The 26,785-nt window shown below is 38.0% G+C and overlaps 1 protein-coding gene across 1 annotated transcript in view; it reads left to right on the forward strand.

The window, feature by feature from the left end:
- Nucleotides 1-26,785, forward strand: part of RIT2 (Ras like without CAAX 2) — a 214,713-nt gene that overhangs the window by 111,539 nt on the left and 76,389 nt on the right. Inside the window, exon 4 of the mRNA XM_084504085.1 lies at nucleotides 7,572-7,763. Within this exon, the coding sequence (XP_084360211.1) occupies nucleotides 7,572-7,763 (192 nt within the window). The remainder of the gene's footprint in view (nucleotides 1-7,571; nucleotides 7,764-26,785) is intronic.

Consider the following 26,785-nt stretch of genomic DNA (forward strand, 5'->3'; position numbering starts at 1 on the left):
CAGCTGTGTGGTGTTTAGCTGCCAGCCAGGTTAAACCACAACATCCATCTTAACTATGTCTTATCCCATGCTGAGGGTCATTATTTCTTACTGCTGAGTGTCACAAGGGGAAAAAACATCCACTGGAGAAGGGTGCCAGATGTTACTTCTTGCCATCCTCTCAAACTGCACTGGAAATACCACTGTCTTGCAGAAACTAAATAAAAACTATAAAATGAACTAGAAGACAAGCCTTATCATCCAAATGCATGAAGGGTAGTGACTGGGTGAGGACTGTGGCTGTTATAGTGGATATCTCAGAGTTTGGCGTAGGTATTTAGTCTCTGTTAACAATCTACAGGTGAGGTAGTGAGGGAGGTCAAAGGGAAAGTCATCCCTGATCTCTTGAATACTTCTCTGAAGGTGGAGTGAATTTCTCACTAGAGTTGATCATCTCTCTCCTGACTGAAGAGAGAAAGTTGAAGACTGCTGTGGAATAGGTGCCTACATTTTCAGTAGCAGAAATGAGATGAAACAAGTCCCATCTCTCATATCTAGCTCAGTAACAATATTATGGTGGTTATAAGATATATTTGACCCCAGCTTCCTATTTGGAAGCTTTCTCAATGAAAATATAATGGTTGCAGGTTTCGTACAGTTTACTCTTACAAACAAGCTTTCACATGAAAGAAAAAAAAAAAAAAGACTAAAAATAGTTTAAAAAAAAATAAAATAAAATCATTACAACCCTTCTCACCAGTGTGTTGTCCTTAGATGTATCTGTTTCAGGAGGTAAAAGAAAATAAATGCATACTATATTACAAGCAGTGCCAGATGAAGAATATGTAATCCCAAGGAAGTCAGCTGTGATGTTTATGTGTGTGAGAGAATTTAACAGAGAGATATGGGAGGGTTACACTTTGGCACTGAGAAATCATTTGCTGCTAAAACTTAATCTTTGACCATATTCACAAATAACTTTTCTGAGATTGAAGAAACTCTCAACTCAAACTTTCTCTCTCTCTCAAAAAAAAAAAAAAAAAAAAAAGGCTGAAAAAGAAAACAGAAAGAAAGAAACAGAAAAGAGAAACAGAAAACAGAAAACAGAAAAGAAAGAAACATAAAACAGAAAGAACAATATATTTTCACGTAGTTTTTTTTTTTTTTTATGGTTTATAGTCTTTATGTTTGATTCCTTCACTCGCTATTTGAAGGATTTATTTTCCCTGCTGAGTTTCCTGTGTCCTTTCTGTTCATTTTATCCTTGTTTGTTCATTGTTGTAGATGAACAATATTCTGCCTGTTTCGAAGAACACCCCCCACCCCCCGGCGCTTACTAGAAATGTGAAAAAAAAAAAAACACTTCATAACAAGAATGACCCCTGTGGTAATCAGAGAGACAGCTTTGATTAAGAACATCTGTTAGCAGATTCCTGGTTCTAAAGTCAAGCAGAACATGAGACAAGAAGATAGAGAAAGTGGCATTTCTCAAACTGTGAGGATGGCCTCCCTGGGGAGGCTCTGACCTCTTCCAGAGATATAAGCCAAGATCATAAAAACAGAACAGGCATCAAAATGTGTGGAGTGTGTGTGTAGTTTGAAAAACATGACACCTTTGTTTCTGAGGTGCTGCATCTTTAAATTTCTAAGTGCTGTTCTTCTGAGGAGTGTGGAGGAGGACTGCACTTCCACTCACTGCATTGTATTTCCTCCTCAAACACATGCCACACAATGAAATAGAAGGGACTCTTTAAATGACCTCCTGCTCATAACCTCTGTCTTTTTTTTATTTGTTATTTCTTTCCCTCACCCTTTTTTTCCTATTTCCTTGGTGCTGGCAAGGCTTGATTTTAGCAATGCATAACACTGGAGTTCCAGAGACTTCACTTCAGTTTTGAGTTCTGCTGATGTAAAACAGTGATGTGGTTCTTTGTAACGATTCTGAGTTGGGTGAAAGCTTTTCTGGTCCACCACTCTTTCTCCAGTGCTGTTCAGGAGGAAATGCTTAGGAGACAGTAAAAAAACAGACATACCTACTTTTGTGACATCCTTTCCTAGATTACTGCAGTCTAAAAGGTGAGGTAATCCTGAGATGAGCATTGGTTGGGTTTGGTAGCCAACAATAAGCTAGTCCTTCATAAGGACGTATATATCTAAGAGTAGTCTATTTAGCCACCAAAGGTGTTTGCCACCAAAGGTGTTTCCTTTTCTGAAGACAATACAAAGTTGATCTCACTTGGAAAAAATTTCAAACTGTAATAAACAAATAAATAATAAATAAAAGTAAATAAATAATCACATCAGTCCTATTTACATTAAAAAGAATGAATTTAAAAACTAATTAAAATTATTGTTCATTATGAAAAAGCCCTCTTGCTTGTTATGAAAAGCAGGATAAAAGAAGATAAATCAGGATAACAGAAAGAAACCACAGGATAAGTATTTTCTTCTACACTAAGCTGTTCTCCTAAAGGCTAATATAAAAAAGAAAGAGTTTGCTCACTCAGCTTGACTTAAGAAAGTATAAAAAATACAGAATCAGGGACAGCCACACAAGGATGGACATGGAAGTATTTCTTGGACATGTTAGGAAGGAGAAAGTGTTGCTGGGGTTGAAACTTTTGAGAGATGTGAAAGACAAAGAGCTGGGCTTCTACAGATACACTTCCAATTTAAGGAAGTCTGAGATAAATGTGTAGCTGCTGCTGAAAAGAGCTAGTAGCTTACTGATGAAGAACACAGCAAACTAAAACATTTAGGATTTTCTCTATCCCAGCCTTTACTGGCTCATCTGCCTCACAGGAAAGTTTGATGAAGATATATATACACATATACCCTTAGCAAAGGGGATCATTAAAGGACAAATTAATTCACCTGGGTGTATGTCATTTAGTACAACAGAATGGGATGTGACTGAGCATGTGGAGGGAACTGCTCTATTTCATTGCGAGTCCAATCTATCAAATTTTCAAAATCACTTGAGATGCCCTATAAGGGCAATTGGAACAGACATTAGGGACATTTAGGAGTGACATGCTCAAATTTTCTTGCTACCTTTCTTCTACAGATAGGCTTCATATGAGAATTAGTACTTTTTTTTTTTTTTTTTTCTTCTTCCTTTTTTACATTCTGTTGGGAAAATGGAAAAGTTATACTTCTTTCAACTTTTCAAAAGTTTTAATTTTATTTCTATCCAAACTTGATTTTTATTCTCAAGTACAGCACCTCTCCAAAGGAGGAAGGTGATTTTGTTTCAAAAGATTTCTTATCACACTTTTCAGTTAAGCCTTAGTCATAATACACATAAGAATACTATAGACTGATGTCAAGCTGCAAAGTGCTATAAGCATGACAAAACTTCACTTTAATTCTTAGAATTGATTTCCTTTTGAGGAGGTATGTTTTCCTACTTTCTCTTCCCCTTGATATTTACTGACTTGGGAATGTTTCATATTTTTCCTCTATTGAGTAAAAAAAAAATGTATCAAGTACTATTCCTGAATATTTTTTTTGAAAAAGCCACTTCTATAGCAGAAAACAAAGAAGACATTTGTGTGCCAAGTGCACAGATATAATGCCACTTACTTTATAAGAGAACCAGTCAAAAATATAACATAAAAACACTGAAGAATATGTAAAACCTTTGGGTCCATCTTCATCTGTTGTTGAACATCCACAAAACCCAGGTGATTTGGATTTTAGTAAGTATAAACTATGAAATATATCTTGAACTAAAAATTGAACAGCTTTAATTGCTTCTTACTCTTTTGTCTTGTGTGTATGGGCACAGCTATTGCAAGGTCTACAGCAGGTTTATTGAAAATTGTATTCATCCTGTTTCCTAATTTATATTACTATGTTGGGGTTTTCAGAATGTTAAAAAAAAAAAAAAATCCAATAAAATGCTTACATGTATTTATGATTAACCTTGGAGTCCTTGAGGATGTAATGAGCATTCCTGCCAAGGAGAATAGCTAAGAGGTGAAAATAAACATCAAAACTAAGAAAAAAAATTGCTAATTGAGTTAACGGAAAACTAAGTGGATGTCCCAAATCCAGTTTGCATAGAATAATCAATGCATCTGAAAATGAATCACTGTCAGTACGACACTAAGGTACATGTATTCTGGCTGCTTAATCTAACACATCAACTGCAATAATATGTCATAATGAAAAAATGGAAAAGCAAATTTATTCATATATTTAAAGTCATAATTATGCCCAGGCATGACGCAGAAAGCGTAGGTAAATGTCTCCATCTCTAGAATAGTGGTGCTTATAAGCTGAGCATTTTGTCCTTTTGGACACAGTGTGTAAATCGCAGTGTGTAAAAAAAAAAAAAAAAAAAAAAAAAACAGTGTGTAAATCCAGATTCTCCTTGTACTTAAGGAAAGCCACTGAACATTCCTGGTGAGTGATCCAGACAGTCCTCATGTTGCAGCAGGTCACTTGCAATATTTAACTTAAACAGAGATATGTGTCTTAATGCATCCTTTGTTCACTGCAAGCAGCTATAAATGAGTGTAAAAAGTTCAGAACACTTCCTGGAGGTGGATCACCTCACTGAGCAGAGCTAATTCCTTGTAAAAGGCTGTGCAGAATAATCATCTAGTGTCATAATATTAGATTTATGAATGTTCTAACCCAGGAATACAGAACATCTGGGCTGTGATTTGTTATATAACAAAACATCTACTTCATATGTCTACGTGGGACCTAGAGGTTCTCTTTAGTTGTGTGGTGGTTTTACCGTGCTGGGCAGCTAAACCCCACAACCGCTCTCTCACTCCCCCTCCTTTAGATGAGGAGGGGGAGAAGTAAAGCAAAGAACAACTCACGGGTTGAGATAAGGATAATTTAATTAAAGGGAAATAATAATAACAATTAAATAAAGACTACTATGAACTAAACAATTTAACTAAGGGAAAATAAAAAGGGAAAGGGGAAAAGGGAGGGGAAAAGAGAAAAATAAAAAGAAGGGAGGAAAACAAACAAACAAAATAAATGAAGGCTATATGGAAGTGCAGAGGAAAGAAATTACTCTCTACTTCCCGCAAATGAGCGATGATTGACCACGTCCTTGAAGCAGGGCCTTAACGCACGCAGCCGGTGTTCGAGAGGAGGACTGACGTTTTCCCAATGAGAGCCCACCCCTCCCCTCTTCTTCCTGTTTCCACCTTTTATTGCTGAGTGTGACACCACATGGTATGGAATGTCCCTTTGGTTGATTTAGGTCAGCTGCCCTGGTGATGTTTCTGTCCTCACTTTTTGCCCACCCCCTAGGAGGGTTAGAGAAAGGCCTAGTGCTGTGCCAGTGCTGCTCAGCAGTAGACACAACACTGGTGTGATAACACTGCTGTTCCAGCTACAAGTACAGAGTACGGCACTGTATGGGCTGCTGCCGAGAAAGTTAACATTCCAGACAGACCTAGTACAAGTTGTCTAAATATTCAGCTCTCTCCCAAAAATAGATAAAGCAGAAAAACAGTTGTTTGTTGTTTTTTGTTTGTTTGTTTGTTTGTTTGTTTTTTGTCAATGGAACCAATCTGTAGTCCATTAATTATATTGATCAGTTTTCCATTATCTATATTGGAGCTTAGGTTGTGGCCTACAACTGCAGAGATGGCTAAATTCAAGAGCCTTAATCCACAAGTTCAACTCCATATAAGATTTTCACTGTATGTTCAGTCTGAAGGAAGGCGTCATGGCCTTGTTTAGCTCCTACTGCAAAGGAGACAACCCCACTAATCATGGAATGGAATAGGTCTAGGTGATGATGAAAAGAGAAGAAACTTGGGAAGGTAGGTGGAGAGATCCTGTCTTGGCAGGGAAGTCAGTGGGTGAGTAAGTGAGCGAGAGTATGTTTCCATGCTTAGTAATTAACACTACCCGTCTGTAACTTGGAGACTTTGAGTGTGGTCTCCAGTTTGTTATTGTTTTGGTTATTGATCCAGGGGCTCAATATAATAAGGTTGAGAGGCAACAACCTGGAAAACAGAGACCAGATCTCCATTCATTGTCTTGCACAAACCAACAAAGAATAGATCCCCTTTGGCTAGATGTCTTCTGTCCTTCTACCCACCACTGCCCCACATCCACTTTCAAGATGATGGAACAGAACACAGCCTAATCCACTCTAAGCTATAGCTTGGCAGATAATAAACTCTCCTGGGATGGAAGTGGTGAGAGTTTAGACATTTTGAAATTCAGAGTAAGCTCAAAGCAGAATCTTACCCTTAAATTGCCTATTAGTCTGCTATTTTGGAGCTTAGTCTATGAACTTCTTCCTGTAGCAGGTGAAATATTTTGAATGATATATTAAAAAGCCCCTGGGTAAAAGATACATCATGAATAAATGATAATGGTCAACACAAAAGTCTCTTCACAGGAAGTATTATCAATCAACATGAGTGACTATTGAGAAAGATTTAAGGCTGGGACTTTTAAAAGAGCATAAGCAATCCATTTCCCTTCAATTTTCAGCAAAAATTGTGGACATACATATAGCCTAAACTCTTTTTAAAATCCTCACCTAAATTCTCAACAGAGTAAAAAATAGAGGACTTGATATTGCATCCTGCTGCTCATAGAAATGGTCCAACATTGATATGTGTATGCCTTGCTTTATCAGACCTTCCTGCATCTTAATATCTCTGGAGAGCTGATTCTGTCAGGAGGATTTTGATCTCAACTGGCTGTTGTCATGGGCTGGTTGTCATGGGCTGGATTATTCTGGGTTGTGATCAAGAAGAGCAAACAAAAAAGAAACTGTCTTTAAAATGCATTCTCGAGCTGCAGTGTCTGAGACTAGTTTTTAAAAAGTAAGCTTTGATTTTTCTAGAAAGTAGTATTTGTTAAATAAATTTGAAAACCATACTCGTAACTCAAAATATAGTTGTGACAAAAAATACATACAAAAATATAGGAAAATGAAGGAACAGAAAATCGGGCCAATTATCCCTCCATTCAAAATTATTCATTTTGATTTAATGGTATTATCCCACACTGAACTAAATACCCCAGCTTCTGTGAGCATTTGAAAAAGCAGAACTTTTTTTTAGATTATGTTCCTGTTTTGCTAGGCATTTTTCCAAAGCTGGTAGGAGTCAATGACAATGATTTTGATATTACTGAGTTTCTGAACTGAGTGCATAATAAAGAGTTTGTAACTATCTACCATCCCTAGATAGTAATATAACTCTTCTTTCACACCTATTAACATCCATTGAATTGCTAGTCATCTACGTGTACCATAAGGGCTGCAGAAGGTTCTAGAGCTACATAAAACAGTGTTTTCTATATGCAGGCACTGGCATAAGTTGATCTTCTTAGAAGATAGAATTCTCCTGATAGGAAAAGGTTTAAAAAAAAAAAAAAAAAGGAGAAAAAAAAAAAAAAAGGCCTAAGAGAAATCCTGCTGGTGTATGATCTAATGACCCAGAAGGATGCATGAGTTTCAGCAAAAACTATTTAAAACAGTAAAACAAGCAATGTGAAATTATTTGGGGGATGGAGGAAGTTTTCAGCAAGTCTGTTATTTGCAGATGGAATTTTTTTTCTGCCAAATTACTGAGCATGTTCTTATTTCACAGGCAGAATTCACAGCCATGAGGGACCAATACATGCGAGGTGGAGAAGGCTTCATTATCTGCTATTCCATCACAGACCGTCAATCCTTTCAAGAAGCTGCTGAGTTTAAGGAACTCATTTATCGTGTCCGGCATACCTATGATATCCCCTTGGTGCTGGTGGGAAACAAAATAGATCTTGAAGAGTTCAGACAGGTAAGACACTCCGCTGATGGTTTTGGCTTGTTTTTTCTTGGTTAGCTCAGGGACTTCTGTAACATATGTTGTACAGCACCACTGAGAGTTATTAGTACAAAATGAGGTTTATTCAAAGAGCTGGGAGAGGTAATAAATTAAGGATTTAGCAGTACTTTCCATTTGTATGTAATAGATCTGAAAGTAGTCTTGGCCAATCATATCCAAATGCTTCTCCCTTTTGCTTGGAAAGGAATACTATGATTTTCTTCTGAAGCTATATATATGTGCAATATGGAAATAGATTCTGTCAGGATTCAGACAAAAAATATGTTTCTTGTTGATCTTGTCTGATCACTCAAATGGGAAAATTAATGTGTATGAATGTCTGAACTGGATATCACAAATGGCCCTCAAAATGAAGGGGCTTGGGAAGGCTATTAGGAATGATACCAGACACAATGTCTTTGAGATGTGATATATGCACAAAAAGTTGTTATATAGGACTGGCACTGGACATCCTGCCTGAATGTGTATCAAGGCAATTCAGAATCGTGTTTCTGTTTCTCCATGAATCGGAATTCTCTCATGAATCAGATTCTCCGATAGCTCTCCATGAGCTAGGATTTAGGTGTCAGACTCTTTTCATCCCTATCTTTTTTTATTTCCATCACTGTTACCAAATGTGACAAAGTCAGAATGGTTTTCTCAAATATTCTGTGATCTGTAAGTTGAGTTGTGGAAAACCCACACTTTAAAGAATAGTAAAATAATACAGTCCAGATCTTCCAATTTGAATAAAATATCTGAATATTACTATGTCTACATAAGCAAGTACTATGAACCAACTGAAGCGGAGCTATAGTACAAGTCAGTTTATTCTGAAGTCCACATTTCAGAAATTGAACTTTGGACTAGCTCTACTCCAAGGCTATTGTTTAAATGTTTTGCAGGTGCTAAAATGTATGAGGTGTGCTCTTGGAGCATATCTTCACTTAACTCTCATCCAAAGTTTGGGTCATGTTCTTAGACTACTGCACAATTGAAAGCAAAACAGATGTGGAGATGCTTAGGAAATACTGTTCAGAGTCATATACAGAGACATACAGTCAAATACTGTTCACATCATCTCTGTGCTCAGCTATAAACATGTGTTAATGGGCTTCAGCAGCTCATTATTTCAGAAGTGGGACTTGAGCTTGTGCTGTACATTTAACAAACACTGAAATAAATTGATCTGTGCTTACCTGATAGGTTAAACACTACCTAAGAAACTTGATCAAATGTGGGAAGGTAGAGTGAAAGGAATCTTTTCAGTGTCATGTGTTGTGGTCAGGACTTTATTAATACAGCTTGAATGTTTGAGCATGATAGCCAGCAAACTCTGGGGTGGCATACAACAATGAGATGACAATATACAGCATTAACATATCAATGATCAAACACCGAGGAACACAAATATACCCAGTTCAAACTACTGAGAAATGGTAGGTATCAGAATGCAATTAGCCAGACTGGAATTCAGCCAGGGCACCAGGGCTAATATTGGTGCTTTGCTTAATGACATTTTTCTCCTATGGAAATCATTAAAGGCACTGTAATATTATTCATGGTATTTGGAAACATAACATTAAGTTCAACATTCACTGGCATCATTTCCATTTAATGATAATTCTGCAACAATCAGACAGGCTGTAGGAGCTCAGTCAGACAAAGCTCTTGTTTGAAATGCAGTTCAATACACAATACGATTAATGATGTATGTCGCTTGCCTCAAATCTATCAACAGCACTACAAGAATAAAACTAATCTGCAATTAAAATTTTATGTTAGTAGGAACACTACTGAAAACAAAATAGCAAGCTTATTTTTAAATAATGTTTTTATTTTCTGATGGCTTCAGTAAAATTACTGTTGGCTTTAAGTGTACCTGTCATTTCTAATGTCTTAAGAAATGGGTTTGTCTGTATACCTTCCTAAAACAAGTTTTAATTATATCAGCCTAAAGAATAAACATTTTATCTTTATTTTTTTTTCTGAAACAACGTGGGGGAACAACTGTGAAAAAGTTGTGGGAAAAGTAAATAATAATAATTAAAAAATCTTCATGCATATTTACAGAATCACCAAATGTCAGAATGGTTAACTTTGGCAGGGACCTCTGAAGGTCATTTGGTCCCAACCGTTTGCTCAAGCATGGGCCACCCAGAGCAGGGTGCCCAGCACCACATCCAAGTGACTTTTGAAGATCTCCAAGGAGGAGACTCCACAGCCTCTCTGGGCAGCCTGTGCCAGCACTCCATCACCTGCACAGCACAGACAGGCTTCCTGATGTTTAAACAGAACTTCTTGTGCTCCAGTTTGTGCCCATTGCCTCTTGTCCTGGCACGGGGCACCACTGAGCATAGGCCATCTCCATCCTCTTTGCACCCTTCCTTTAGGTAGTTTGATAAGATCCTCCAAAGCCTCCTCATCTCCAGGCTGAACAGTCCCAGCTCAATCAGGCTCTCCTCATAGGAGAGCTGCCTCAGTCCCAGGATATTGTCATAGAACATATTCACTCTGGTAGCAAGTCTTCCTCCATCCTCCATTCCCTTTCACATATTCATCCTGTAGCTACATCTAGCCATTTCAGACCTTGTTCTGTCCTGAATTTAGAGATTCACTAGGAAAGTAAATGGGCATGAGTGGTTAAGGTGTTTATCTGTGTTCATCTTGTGATTTTTAGCCATTGCTCTAAGAAGTATTTAAGTATTATATGTACTTTATCCCATAGCTCTTTGATGTGAAATAGACCACTACGAGCCTGATTAGATGCCATTTGAATGGCAGTGCCTTCTGACATTAAAATCTTTAGATTGATAAATATAAGGTGTATATCTGTTTTAATGTCTTTAGAGTTTCAGAAACATTTAGGACCGGCTGATGTGAAGTACAATAGATACTTTCACTTCAGGTCTGTTTTGTAACTTTGCCCCAGATAGCACTTACTGAGGTTTAAAAGCTATGTAATGGTTAAATATTTTCTAATTAAAACATGTCAATCTTTAAAAATAAAGTAATAAACTGGTCATATTTGAATTGCTAAATCTAGATTTCATTTTTTAATTAAAATATTTTATAACAAAAACATGTAGCACTGCTGAGAGACTGTTTGAAAAAATTATCCAGAAGACTCTGCCTACTGACCATTGCAATATATTACATTCAGTAATTCAATGGGGAACTAAATAAATGAGCTCCTTTGAACAACGTGCTGTAGCTCTGAGCTGAAAAGAACAGATACTTTCTAGCTGCTTTTTCAAATTATATGTGGATGTGAGAACCCCTCTGGAAATTTTACCCATACAAAAATTGCATAGCCTTGATGGAACACTTTTTCCTATACACTATATGTGATCCCAGAGGAATAAACTATAGGCTCATTCAAATCCATGGATAGCATGTTGATGGCCATTGAGGCTAAGGTTATGAGGGCAGCTCACGCTTCATTCAGCTCTTGGCCTCTCTGGGAAGCCTATCATCACAGTTGTTAGTTTTGCCAGTACAGTCTTGGTCCTGAAAAGAATTATGCACTTGTTTACTCTTCCACAGATGAATTGTCTTATTGGCTTCAAGCACAAATCCAAGCAGGAACAGGGCTTTTGAAAGCATTTCCTTCTTTCTCCCTCCTCCTACAATTTCTCTTCTTCAGTATGAAATATAAAATCAATATGAAATTTGTCTTTAACATGCAACAGTATCTATTTGGATTAATATCACTTATTAATTACTGGTGCTTACTGCATACTTGCAATTTATTATATTTTCTTTCAAAGTTTTATTATGCCATAAGGTAATTCTTGAATCCGGATTACAGTAGCTCCATGCATTCTCATGACCTGAAGCAGATGCCTGCGGAATATTCTCATTCAGATGAGGTTTTACTCTGGAATTTATTTGAGATGAGATGACTGGTTATCAGATACTGTGCACATCAATTTCTAGATTTCTCATTTTGACAGTGGATGTAGTGTCATGTTGGCTACTACTAATTCTAGTTTTGTATTGGCTAAAACCTTGAAATGTCTGCATCTGAGACTGCTAACATTCTAATGTTTTGCTTGTTTGTTTTGTTTTTGTTTTGTCTTTTTTGTATGAATTACTCTTCAGTATATTTCAGACATTGCCAGTCTGTACCTTCTGTTGCCTGGCTCAGACAATGAAAATAGTTACAGAATATGACATTATATGTTGTTTTCATTTTCCAGTCCATAACAATGAAACACTGTTTACTAGATGTTTTGTCATTCATATTAGTCATGTAATGGCAGTATACTGAACTTCTTGCCTTAGTATCAAGATGAATTCCTTTGTTTTGGGGATTAAAACTGCTCTCAAATTGATAGATATCCTTTAGTGCAATCAGTTCCATTTTTACTTAAGGACATTGGGGTGGAAGAATCTGTATGCTGAAGCCTCGTTTCCCATTTATTAGGCCAGTACAGTACACAGAAACTGAAAATTTCTGTTGTTTCTTCTCAACTTTCAAACTGTAAGTCAAAAGACATACATTTCCTGTTATTTACTGACAAAGAATAATATTTATCTGAGTTAACATTAGACATGTTAAAGTGATTAGACTAAATGAGTCCTCTGTAAATCCGTGGAGAGCTACAGGAAATATCCTAAGTCTTAGACATATTATAAAATGAGATGAATCTTCCCCTGAAGATGTTTGTCTTTATGTCGACCCTAGAAGGAGGCATTGGTGAAAATCTTCCTTGCTTTTATAAAGCAGCATTTGGGTGAGCTGAAGAAAATTGTTTTTAATTGTCCTTTCAATTGAGATTCTGACCTGATTCTTTGTGTTGTGATTGCTGATGCAAAGTACAAACTAGAATCTTAAAGCAAACTTAACTTGCTTTTGGTTTCTAATGAATAAAATCTAATAAATAGTCATTCTGAAGGTAGCCCTCCCTTCTAAAGACTGGAGTGAGCTGTGAGCTGTGAGCTCAAATGTATTCTGGCAGCCTTACCCTAAAAAAAAGAAAAAAAAAAAAAAAGACAACAAAAAAACATAGTGGTATCTTTAATGAAAACAAGCTAAAGAAGAATACTGCAAAGAAGAGAAAATTATTCAAAACTATTTGAAAGTTGCTTTGAATTTTGAGATTAATTAATTCATCCATCTTGACATCATCATGGCTGTTCATTTTCCCTGGCATTCATGCAGTTATATTTTACTAGCATCAATGCAGGATGAAACTGAACTATGCTTTTAAGGAGTTGCCTTTGTCATTCACATCTTCTTCTCTACATATTGCCTTAGCCACATGATATAATATGATATTTTTCATTTGCTCTTATTTGCTCTTCAAGTTCTGAATAAAGTAAGACATTTTTGTTGTTTTGATGGATCTCTGGCAGTTGTCAGAATATTTGGAACTATAACCACTGAAGCTGTCATGATGTTTATTATCTTAGAAAACTGTCAAATATTTGATAATCACTTTCTACATTACCAAAATATGTATCTGGATTCTGATATGTTCTTCTACACTTTTAATTTCTACTTATTTTTAATTGATTTTGATTTTTTTGACATTTCTTTCATACTGTTCACTATCCTGAGAAATCTTCTGCATATCACTAAAATATCATCTTTCAGTATTAGCCCCCAAACCCAAGCCCAAAAAGCATCTTTGCCAATGCAACTGTAAGAGTCAATCTGGCAGTTGTTGTCTCTTGTCTCTTATAATAATAATTCTATTATTATTAATTCTTCTGTCTCTAGCAAATGTTTATCTATATATAGTTTACCTTTTTGTCATTATCATGCTTTATATTTCAAAAATAAACAAACAACAACAACAAAACAAAACCTAAACCGCAGGTTCATATTACCCAGGCTGCAATAAATGCATCCAGACACATAAACAACTGTAATAAAACAGTTGTCTCATTTCTCAGTTCATAATTGTGTCAACCTCTCTGGAAATATCCAATAAGTTCCATAATACATCCAACACAGAACAGAAGACATTTGATGAGGACTAAAACGCAGATAACAAGCTTCTCTATAGGAACAGTAACAGCAGAGAACCAAGAGCTAAACTTCATAAATAAATAAATTGAATGAATAAATAAATAAAATAAAGACAACTAACTGATTGTAGCCAAAGCTACAATCGTTGAGAATTTGTATGAGCAAGGACTTGTAGTAAAGGGTGTACACTAAGGATGGTGGTGCAAGACCACATCACAGCTAGGGATGTTAAACAGCAGCAGACTTTTTATTGTTTTAAAAGGCTCCCTGTACCTGCTGCTTCCACCTGCTTTCCCTTCACCCTCCACCTCAGAGATTTCGTCTTTCTCATATCATAAGAAACACAGAATTATAGAATCAGAGAAAGGTTTGGGTTAGAAAAGACCTTAAAGATTACCCAGTTCTAACCTCTGCCATGGCCAATCACACCTCCCACTAGGCCAGGTTGCTCAAAGCCTGATCCAGCATGGCTTCAAGCACTTCCAGGGATGGGGAATCCACAGATTTTGTTGGCAACCTGTTCCAGTGTCTCACTGACTTCATAGTAAAGAATTTCTTCTAAGTATCTAATCTAAATCTCTCCTCTTTCAGTTCAAAGCCACTCCCCCATGTCCTATCACTACAGTCCCTGACAGAGTCCCTCCTCAGCTTTCTTGTAGGTCCCCCTTAAGAACTGGAAGGCTGCTCCTGGCTGAACAATCCCAGCTCCCTCAATCTGTTTTCACAGGAGAGGTGCTCCAGTCCTCTGATCATCCTTGTGGTCATCCTCTGGTCTCACTCTAATAGCTCCATGTACTTGTTCTAGTGGTCCTAGAGCAGGACTCCAAGTGCAGAGCAAAGGGGAAGAATCCCCTGCCTCGCCCTGCTGGCCACACTGCTCTTGGTGCAGGCCAAGATACGGTTTGTTTTCCAGGCTGCAAGCACACATTGCTGGCTCATGTTGAGCCATTAACCAATGCCTCCCTCCCCCAAAATCTGACTTTATGTGGCCATGTTTTTTACTCCAGCAGAAGGACACCTTGGAGGAGAGGTGCAAAGCTGCAGACATATTCTCTCACCAGTAGTATTTATCTAGGTTGCCTCTCAAGGTGAATTTAGACTCTGAGATTTGTCTGCTTGGTCAGGAAATCTAGAGGTTAGTTGTGAAGACTTTAATGCACTTTTCATTTGACAGCGACACTAGTGGGATCTTTCTTTCTAACTAAAGCAAGCAAATGCTGCTGGAAAACTACCCTCACAAACATACTGCCTAGGGTAGAGCTTGTTTGTAAGTTCAGAAATGCTGTTGAGTGACTCAGAAGATTATTCACAGAGGAAAACCCATTGGTTACACAGTGACCACACAAAACTGTACAGCTTGCAAAGAAGCCCACAGTGGTATCATTTATTGGGTGACCAGGGCTTAGGTAGAAGCCTGTACAGATTCTGGTGTTGGAAAGCAATATTTGTGAGGGAGATAATTATCCCTTAAGGACTTCCATAGTTCAGTTTTCAGCAGCAGGAAATGGGTAAGGAAGGAGCTGTGTGTGACTCACTCTGGTTCCTGTCCTGCTCCAGGGGCAGTGCTCCAAGAGCCTGATTGCAAAATCCCTTTTTATTTTTCAGTTTATTTACTGCAATTTTCATCATCCTGTCTGTGAATATTCCTCTTACACACCATGCACCAGACAATCATAATCCTGTTTTTAATGCAAACAGGGGAGAGGCATGAATGTAATGTAACACACATGGCAGTACTAATTGGGGCACAATTTTGCCTCTCCAACATCTATGCCTGAAGCAATGTGACCTCCCATCTCTCAAGAGTTATCTTCCCATTTTCTCCACAGGGACACATCTACACGTAAGAGAATGGCATGCAATTGAAAGATATCTTTTTTATATACATGCTACTATTTTTACATAAGCAAAATCAAGATTTCGGCCTAACTCATATATTATTCACTACAGTTCTGGTTCAGGAAGCTATTTAAGCATAGGCTTCATTAGAGTGGAACTAATGTATGTTCTTCAAGTTAATTTGCACTTGAGCAAAGATACTGCCCTGAAATTGAGACAGTAATGAGCAACTTTATGAAAACAAAAGTTCCTTGGCAAAGTAGCAGATTAATATAGGAGGTAACCTTTACTGAGTGCATTGTTTACATAAAAATGTGAATTTCTCATAGCAAGGATAGTTTCTTGTGTGTTTTTGCAGTAATAGCTCAAATTATTTGAAAGAAGAAATTTTGCCAGAATTTAATTACTTCTTATCATGATGTCACAAATAAAAGCATGAGACCGAGCATTTACAGAAAAGAAGATAAACCAGTTTTAATCAGCTTAATTATCTTTTCTTTTTTTTTTTTTTTTGAAGACTTGCTTTTTTTTTTGTTTTGTTTTGTTTTGTTTTTCCCACATGAATTAGGAAGTTAGAAAGATCTGGTTTTGTCCAAATTAAAAAACTTGGCTAGGAATAGCAGCATGTTAATTTCACACACAATGATGTTTAAGCCGTGAAGTCACGACAAGCAAAAAAAAAGAATAAATAAATTAAATAAAGCCCAAAAACCTTTACTCAGACAAATCAACTTGAAAAAATGAAAGGAAAATATCTCTGTTTTATATGCATTCTGGAATCTTTAAATTTCTCATACATAGTGTCCAAATTTTATAGTATAAAAGCTAATAGCAGCTTCTAAATCTCTGAATAAATTGGTTAGCATAACATACTTAATGTGAGAAGGAATAAGAAGTTATCTATGATAAACTGACATCAAAACACATTATTACAGTTGCAATTCAAAATGTTAAATATCAGAATTCAGATTTCTTTGTTACAGTCATTAGTAGAATTAATCACACAAATTTGCAGATCAGAACTCTGGACATAGGCTGGGAGGTAGAGGACAATGTGTTGTTTGTTTGTTTTTTTTTCAGTTAATCGGTATTGGGGTTGATTCAGTTTAACATCTTCATCCACTTTTTCATGATTATTTCCTGGTTATTTCAAAGTGGAAAAAGGATGGGGATCATTTTTGTCATTAATGCATTTACATGTATTTCCTCTATTGCTCAATAAAGGTTTTTTCTCTTTTTCCGTGTCTATCTCAATTTTACCATCTACTACAGTCCAAGAGATTAATAAAGAGATTAATAAAGAGAAAAATGTCTCGATGTCTTGCTTTTATTTATTTATTTATTTATTTATTTATTTATTTATTTTAAATGTGCTGTTTTCATTGTTGTAATAACGTTTGTTTGATTTGGGGGAGGTGTTTGCATGTTTTGACAATGTAATATTCATCAGAGTATTCATCAGCAGCATGGGCCACCATTTGAGTAGTTCCTTTGAGTAGTTCTGTCATATACAGTTAGTGACTGAAATTTTGAAATTGCTTTACATGTCCTCTGAGGTAGTGGGGCAGACAGTCTATTTACATTCAGTAATGTTTGTCTTAACAAAACCACGAGACGATTTTCCTATTTTTTTTCCTTACAGTGACTTAATTAGTCTCCTCTTACATTATTGCTAAAAATTTGCATTAGTTTCTAAGACTCCATTCATTTCTGCAGTCCACAATTTCTTCCATTCTTAAAACTGAGGACTGCATGAGATATGTTTTTTGTTGGTGGTGGTGTTTGTTTTGTTGTTTGTTGGTTTTTTTTAGAACCATGGAATCATAGAATATCCCAAGTTGGAAGGGATCCACAAGGATCATCAAGTCCAACTCTTGGCTCTGCACAAGACCACCCAAAAATCAGACCACATGTCTGATAGTGTTGTCCAAATGCTTCCTGAACTCCAGCAAGCTCAGTGCCATGACCAGTTCCCTGAAGAACCTGTTAAAGTGCCTGACCACACCCTCAGTGAAAAACGTTTTCCTAATAATGCTGTCCCAGCTCCATGCTGTTCCCTTGGGTCCTGTCATTGTCCCTAGAGAGCAGAGCTCAGCGCCATTGTGAGGAAGCTGCAGGATGGGGAGAGAACCTGAAAATAGAAAAGAAAAATAATAAAAAAAGGATAGAGTTATAGAGATCATGGATGGGTCAGAAGCACTTTGTGATCAGTGACACCTGAAAGTGCTTTGGGAAACCTCAGGCAGGATTTCTGACATGGTTGTGGCTGCAAAATAAATCTTTCTTCAGCCCCTAGATAATTGCTGTATAAGACTTTAGAAGTATTTACTGTTACTGTACTTCTTAGTTTTGGTACAAAGTATTTCACTGCTGCATCTGATGTCTCTCCTCTTGCTAGGCTTTTGCACATCATTTGATAAACATTTGAACCTGTGAAGAGGAAGAAGTAAAAGTTGTGGAGGGTTCGTAGATCTCAATTCATTAATTATTGTTTTTCTGTTCCTAGCTGAAAAACATATGGTTCGGTCCTTTACATTTAATTGGAAGGGAACCAGTTCCAGAAGATTGTGTGTAAGCCTTATTCCTTAATGAACAGTATCAAGGAATGATAAACTGACTGAAGTCCAGGGAAGTCAGTTGTATTTTGTCCTTCAGACCCTGTGGAATCTGTAGTATGAAGCCATGGTTAGATTGGACAGGGGTAAAAGTGTCATTGTACTCATTTCTGAAAATATTCACTGTCAATCTCAGGAACAAGGGTGAAAACAGAGGTAATAAAAACTAAATTTCCATCTGTTCCAATGCTCTGTCTGAGGTATTGGTAGTTTTTCAGAATATAATAAGTAAACTTCAGCTCTCTGTATCCCTGCACTGAAGTCAGAAAGAGTGCTTCAGTTTCCAGGGCTGTCAACATAGCACCATTTATGTCTTACAGATGTATCACACACACACAAATACAGCTTTTACTAATTTTAGAACAACAGCACATAAAAATAAGAATTTTACATTTGCTCTGATTTCGTGATATTTTCAATATGGAATGTCCATAAAAGAAATTCCGCTTTTTAGGGAGCACAGGTACAATGGACATAAGGGAAAGAGGAGGTGATCAAATAACATAACATAACATAACATAACATAACATAACATAACATAACATAACATAACATAACATACATAACATAACATAAATAATAAAAAATAAAAAATAAATAATAAAAAAGTCATAAAAGCTATAGAATAGTTCTGCTCAGATTTTTTTAATTTCATTTTCACAATTAAATATATGTTATATCAAATCTATATAGTAGTACAGAAATCATCTTTATTTTTGTAATTAGTGAGTTCCTTAATCTTGAGAATAGAATGTCTAATTTTCTCCTGAAGTGTGTGTTTCAGTAAACCAAAACAGGGTTGAAATGGCTATTTTCCTTCAAACAGTAAAAAAAAAAAAAAAAAAACAAAAACAAAAACAAAAACAGAAAGCTTAATAGTGTTGTAATCTCTGGCAGAAAATAGTTGTATGAAGAGACTGATATTTAGAGAGAGTCTTAACACACAGCGGTAATAAAAAATCCCATGGCATATGAATCACAGAATCCCAGAATCACACAACTGTAGGGGTTGGAAGGGACCTCGAAAGATCATCGGGTCCAACTCCCCTGCCAAAGCAGGTTCCTCAGAGCAGGCTGCCCAGGTAGGCATCCAGACAGGCCTTGAATATCTCCAGAGAAGGAGACTCCACAACCTCCCTAGGCAGCCTGTTTCAATGCTCCATCACCCTCACCATGAAGAAGTCCTTTCGCATGTCAGTGCGGAACTTCCTGTGCTCTAACTTGCAACCATTGCCCCTTGTCCTATCCCTACAAACCACTGAGAAGATGTTGGCTACATCTTTCTGTCCCCCACCCCTCAGATATTGATATACACTGAGGAGGTCTCCTCTCAGTCTTCTCTTCTCCAGGCTGAACAGCCCCAGGTCTCTCAGCCTTTCTTCATAGGGAAGATGCTCCGGGCCCCGTAACATCTTTGTGGCCCTCCTCTGGACTCTGTCCAGGAGTTCCCTGTCTTTCTTGTACAGGGGAGCCCAGAACTGGGCACAGTATTCCAGGTGAGGTCTGACCAGGGCACAGTAGAGGGGGAGGATCACCTCCCTTGACCTGCTGGCCACGCTCCTTTTAATGCACGCCACGATCCCATTAGCCCTCTTGGCCACAAGTGCTGGCTCATGGTCAACCTGTCATCCACCAGGACCCCCAGGTCCTTTTTGTCAGAGCTCCTCTCCAGCAGGTCATCCGTCAGCCTGTACTGATACTTCGGGTTGTTCCTTCCCAGGGGCAAGACTCTACACTTGCTCTTATTAAATCTCATTTGTTTTCTTCCTGCCCATCTCTCCAGCCTGTCCAGGTCTCGCTGAATGGCAGCACAGCCTTCTGGCGTGTCAGCCACTCCTCCCAGCTTTGTGTCATCAGCGTACTTACTGAGGGCAGACACTATTCCCTCATCAAGGTCGTCGATGAAGATGTTGAACAAGACAGGACCCAGCACCGATCCCTGGGGAACACCGCTAGTCACAGGCCTCCAGCCAGACTCTGCTCCTCCGATCACCACCCTCTGAGCTCGGCCAGTCAGCCAGTTCTCAACCTACCTTGCCGTCCACTCATCTATCCCACACTTTCTCAGCTTTGCTAGTAGGATGTCATGGGAGACAGTATGGAAAGCCTTACTAAAGTCAAGGTAGATGACATCCACCACTCTCTCCCATCTACCCAGCTGGTGATGCCATCATAGAAGGCAACGAGGTTGGTCGAGCACGACTTCCTCCTGGTGAATCCATGCTGACTACTCCTCATAACCTTCTTCTCTTCCAATTGCTTGGAGACGGCATCCAGAACAAGCTGCTGCAATACCTTTCCAGGGACAGAGGTGAGACTGACTGGCCTGTAGTTTCCCGGATCCTCCTTCCTGCCCTTCTTGAAGACTGGAGTGACACTGGCTGTTCTCCAGTCTTCAGGCACCTCACCCGTTCTCCAGGACCTTTCAAAGATGATAGAGAGCGGTTCAGCGATCACATCTGCTGGCTCCCTTAGCATACGCAGATGCATCCCATCGGGACCCATGGATTTGTGTGCACTGAGCCCACTCAGACGCTCCCGAACCACTCCCACGTCCACCAGGGGGGAGCCCTCCATTTCCCAGACCCTTTGTCCTATTGTCAGGGGTGAGGAGTCCCGGGGGAGTGTCCTTGAAACAAAGACTGAAGCAGAGAAAGCATTCAGTATCTCTGCCTTCTCTGCATCTCCCGTGACCAGGACACCCCCGTCATTCAGCAAGGGACCCACATTATCCCTAGTCTTCCTCTTGCTCTTTACATACTTGAAAAAACCCTTCTTATTATCCTTTATCTCTTTTGCAAGCCTCATCTCTAGGTGGGCTTTAGCATTCCTCATCGCGTCCCTGCAGGCCCTGATAACACATTTATACTCCTCCCAAGAGGACAGGCCCTTTTTCCACATTTCATAGACTATCCTCTTCTTTTTTGATTGTATTGATGAGCTCCTGGCTCATCCACATGGGTTTCCTGCCCCCCTTCCCCAGTTTCCTATTCCTCGGGATGCACTGACCCTGAGCATGGAAGAAGTGCTGCTTAAATGTAGCCCAGCTCTCACAAGCACCCTTGCCTTCTAGCAACCTATCCCATGAGATACTCCCAAGTAGATCCCGGAAGAGGTCGAAGTTGGCTCTTCAGGGTAGCAATCCTGATTTTAACCTTACTTCCTTTGCCTAGTTCCATCTGGAACTCCACCATCTCATGGTCGCTGCATCCCAAGCTGCTCCCAATCTTCACATCCCTAACAAGGCCATCCCTGTCAGTAAGAACGAGGTCCAGGAGCACCCCACGCCTTGTCAGCTCCTCCACCACCTGTGTCAGAAAATTGTCCTTAATGCATTGTAGGAATTGTTTGGACTGCTCATGCCTGGCCAAGTTGCTTACCCAGCAGATGTCTGGGTAATTGAAGTCCCCCATGAGGACCAGCGCTCATGATCGTGAGGCTACTAGCAGCTGCTCGTAGAAGGCCTCATCAGCTTCCTCCCTCCTGATCTGGAGACCTGTAGTAGACCCCCACCACCGTGTCTCCCATACCCACAAGCTCTCCACTTGTCCTTCACCCTCCCCCATCTGGAGCTGGATACCTCACGTAAAGGGCAACCCCACTCCCTTGCTTCCCCAGCCTGTCTTTCCTAAATAGGACATAGCCCTCAATGACAGTGTTCCAGTCGCGTGAGCTGTCCCACTACGTCTCAGTGATCACAATGAGATCATGGCCCCGCGACCGAACACAGATCTCGAGCTCATCCTGCTTATTTCCCATGCTCAGTGCATTGGTGTACAGGCATTTTAGGGAAGTAGCAGGTGCAGTTACCCCTGAGGGGATACAAGAAGAAGATACTGGATGGGGTATCGGGAACGCTACCTTCTCTGTGGAGCCCTCAGAAAATCCTATGGGAGAGCTCAGAAGTTTTTCCCTGTCTTCAACAGTGACAGCAGTGACGACTTCCCCCAGCCTTTCTGTGTCACCTTTAGCTCCCCTCCCTTCCCCCATCAAACCTAGTTTAAAGCCCTGGTAATCAGCCCAGAGAGCTTGCTCCCCAACACACTTGCACCCCACTTGTTCAGTTGGTGTCTGTTCATAGCCCACATAACTGGCCTCTCAAAGGACAGCCCAAGATCAAAGTAACCAAATCCCTGGTCCAGACACCACCCCCTCAGCCAGTCAAAAAAATTGACTGAAATTAACTAGTAAACTATTGCTCTAAATTAAAGAGCTATTTCTAAGTTCTTAATGCCATTATCCATTAAAATGTTTTAAGCCTTCTGCTTCTTCAATATATGGTTTTGTTTATCTAGGTAGTGATTGAAAATAGACTAATAATTTTGGACATCTTCATTTTTTCTGTATTGCTGAGAGTATCATCAGCACACATACCATCTTTCTTTCCTCTCTGTTCTGATTCTCATCAAAATTCTACCTGAGGTCTGTACAGTCAGTAATGTTCTGCCTTTACCTGCATCTGTATCTATGATTTTATTTACCATACCAAAATGAAAGGATTTTGTGATATTTGTATTCGGAATAGTCACTGAAAAGACAGAATTCTAAGATGACTTTGAACGATAGAAATACAGGGACCTAAAACTGAAAAATGGGATTATGACATTAAGATTAGTTCATTATTTATATCAGAATAAGACTGATGGTCACAGAAGATCTGCAGTTTGAACATAAGCTTCTCCAAATTTAGAATTAGGACTTCAGATTTGAGGGTTTCTCTAGTAGGCTATCTAAATTCAGTACTTAGGCAGCTTATGAAAATCCTAGAAATGAGAGGTTTTAGAACTAACTGATAATATGAGTGGTAACAAATCATCAGGAACAGATGGTATTCACCCAAGAGTTCTGAAAGAATTCAAGTATAAAATTGCTGAACTATTAACTGTGCTTAAAATGGAATTGGCACTGGGGAAATGGAAGATGGTAACTTCCAAATGGTCCAGGGAGCTACAGACCAGTAAATCTGACTATTGCTGAGCAAATTGATAGCTACTATAAGAAAGAACAGAAATAACAAGTACATGAATAAATATATTTTACAGTCAAAAGTCCACATGGCTTTCACAGAGATTACTCATTCTTCATGAAAGTTTTAGAGTTCTTTGATGAAGTTAACAAACATACAGAGAAGATTGGTATATTAGTCAATCCAGTTGGTATATTTTCTTTGAATTTTCAAAGGCTTTTATGTGAATAACTAAAATAAAATGAAGAGAAGGCATATAATAAGTTAAGAAGTGTCAAAATAAACAAAGGAAGGAATAAATGATCAACAGTGAACTGTTAAAATTATCATTTTAATTTTATATAGATATAGATATTTCTGAGTTAAAAATACCCATTAGCAACTGGACAATAGGATGGAACATTTTCAATGATATATATATGTAGTAATAAAGGACAATTAACTATGATGAGATGATATAGTAGGATTTGAATACGTAAAAAAGAAGCTAGGCAAAGACTATCTGGGTACTCAACAGCTTCCATATGTATCTGCATGGATAAAATTATATGTACATATATATAATATGTACATATTATATGTACATATAAAATATATACATATAGATATATATACACTCACATATATATATACATATATACATATATGTACATATATAATATGTATGTAGATATATATATATATAGTGATCCCATCAGCCATCTGAAAGTATTGGAGAAAAACTTGAACTCTAGCTCAGAGAGTGCCCGAGCCTTCCCCAAAGATTCCCAGAAGCTGCAAGGATATAGCAGAAATATTTTCCATGCTTGGTCTATTCTCATGTCCTGGCCCTAAGCAAGTTGCTGCTGATGACGGTAGCACAGGGGACAAGACATAGCTGTGGGTTGATTCAGCACAGCTGCTTTTTTGCTGTAATATTTGTATAAAAAAACTGCCGTAACAACTAATTTTTATAGGGCACACAGAGGTCACATGATAACATTTATTTACACTAATATTTATATTTATGCATACTCATATATTGCACGTTAAGGCATACAGCAGTATTCACATAGTGTTATGACCATTCACATAGCCATAGAATAACTGTAGTTATAGTCATGTATGATTTTTATTTAATCATTGCTATTATACGAGAATTACTAGTAATGATGTTTGGCACTTGATTTCCACTGGAACTCTTTTTGGTTGGTTGGTGGTTGGTTGGTTGGTTTCTTTTTCTGAGATGCTCTATTTTCCAAGCAAATGTTAACAAAAACACTGGATAAATGCATGCTATACATGCATTATACATGCTATATATACATGCTATAAAGCAGTCCAGAACAACAGCCCCAAGCGTTCTTTCTTTTCAAAACTTTATGCATCTTTTTATACTCATTGTCCCTATAAGTGCAGTTTGACTCTTAGTAATAGTCACATTTGTTACAATAGTTTCTGGAAAGGAAAGTCAAAGAATATTCACATGCTGATATGTAATTTGATTCAAACTAAATGATTCCATAAGCTTTTCTTACATGTGGTTATGTTTTCTAATTTATTTATGACCATTAAATATGCACATAAGACAGGAGTCACAAGAGAATCAGGAATGGTGTAAGAGCAGCCCAGGAATGCTGACTTCTAATCATCAGATCAAAACACCAGATAATGTCTCCCTTGTGCATGATTATATACTTTGTGTCATTTCACAGCAGAAAATAACAAGTAGTAAGGGGTGGAGAGATGCACCAATGCATCTGAGGAGGCAAGCTCCAAAGCCTAAGGCTGACATTGCCTTTCAAAACAGTTTTGGCTATGAGCGTTTGCAAACAGATGTCAAGCTGGGGAAAAAACTGATCAGCAGTGTCACTAATTTGATGTCTTCAATGCTCCACTAGCTGGATGATTTCCCATCCTGGACTACTGGCCCATTAAACCTGTCTTTTATTGCATAGTCATAAACCTGAATGACAGAAAATAAATAATTAAGACTAATCAAATAGAAGGCAAAGGATCTATGTGACCCCATTTGTAAAGATAGTGTGGGACAAATTGCAATCCAAGGGCTAATATAAAGAAACATAAAACGTGTTTGTTTTCTGTAGCACAGAACTGAGATATTTATTACAAAGTGGGGAAAACACTAGATGCATAGGTAAAGTTTATCCAAATTATCTGACATGCTGGGAAGGCAAAATCAAGCATACCTCTTGTGCACTTGGATTTACGTTCATCTTTCTCCCCGCAAGATGAACCTGGATGAGATAGCCTTTGAAGCTGGAGGTTTAGTGATGGGTGAATCTTAAAAGATTAAGCTTAAAGGTGGAGCCTCAGCAAGTTATTCAAATTACTTGCTACGACAATACTGCTGCTTCAGTCACATGTTGAGAGAAAAAAAAAAAAAAGTCTGCAGAACTGAATCTTCAGTTTCATATTGCATATGAAATGCACATAGCTGCAAAATTAAAAGCTAATTTAAAATCTTTTATTGCCCTTGAGCTGCACCTTTGACTAGAGAGACATATTAAAGACCTTTGTCAATTGCCGTTTCATTATATCCAAAAGCTGCAAACAACAACACTGTATTCATTAGTTCGGGAGGAATCTATGTGGTTCCAGCCATTGCTCTGGTGAGAAATGCTGTGTTTTTAAAGGCAGACTACTTCTGATGAATAAATGTTGAATAAAATGTGTTTTAGGCAAAGTGGAGGTGCTCATTCTATTGTGACTACCTATTCCTGTATGCAGTTCCTTTTGCTAATGTTTATCATCCTGTAAATGTTTGTCAAATAAACTCCATATGTATATTGCAGCATCTATTTGCTTATTCAAATCCAATATGAATTTGTAAGTTGCAAGTCATACTAAACAGTTAGAGGTATTCATGTACTGTAATCTCACCATCGTATCTCACCATATATCTCACCATTTTTTTCTTTAGCTTCTCTTGAACTAAAGGCTAGAAATCTGGATTAAGATTAATGATTTGGGCCTTAAAATAAATCTAATCTAGTAACCTTGAATTTTACTGAGTTGTGAATTTAACACTGTTTCTAAGACTGTGTAGTCTTAGATCAGAGTCTCTGTCATGAAATCTTTCTGTACACTTCATGTAGAAAAAAAATGTTGTCCTGGCCAGTATAAATGAGTTCATATAAAAATACGAACTTTTTCTTCAAAAATCTCTAGATGTGCCATTCATGCAATTCCAGAAAGCCTCTTTCTTAAGAAAGTTCCTCCTCCCAGGTATTAGGTCTCACTCGAGCTTAGGCAAGGCTTTCCTGGAAAGTGTTCTTGATTTCAGTCTCTTCATGTATAAATGGTGAGCTGAAAAACATCAAAAGATGACAGCAGTAACTAAAGCGTGCTTGTTTAGATTTCTTGCTTGGGAGTTTGTTACCCAGTTTCTTCCCAAGTACAGATTTACTCAGCCATGTGGGTAGTGTGACTTTTTCCATGACTGACCCACAGAGTTTCTTTCATGGCCTACATTCTAATAAATTGTATTAAGAATGAATAAATAATTATGGGTATTTCACTGAAAAGGTACACTTAAAAAAGTCTTCTGCAACAATAGTTCATTAAAATGTAAACTGACAAACCTTATCTGTAA

The sequence above is a fragment of the Aythya ferina genome (genome assembly GCF_964211825.1).
Source record: "Aythya ferina genome assembly, chromosome: Z".
NCBI classification, from domain to species: Eukaryota; Metazoa; Chordata; class Aves; order Anseriformes; family Anatidae; genus Aythya; species Aythya ferina.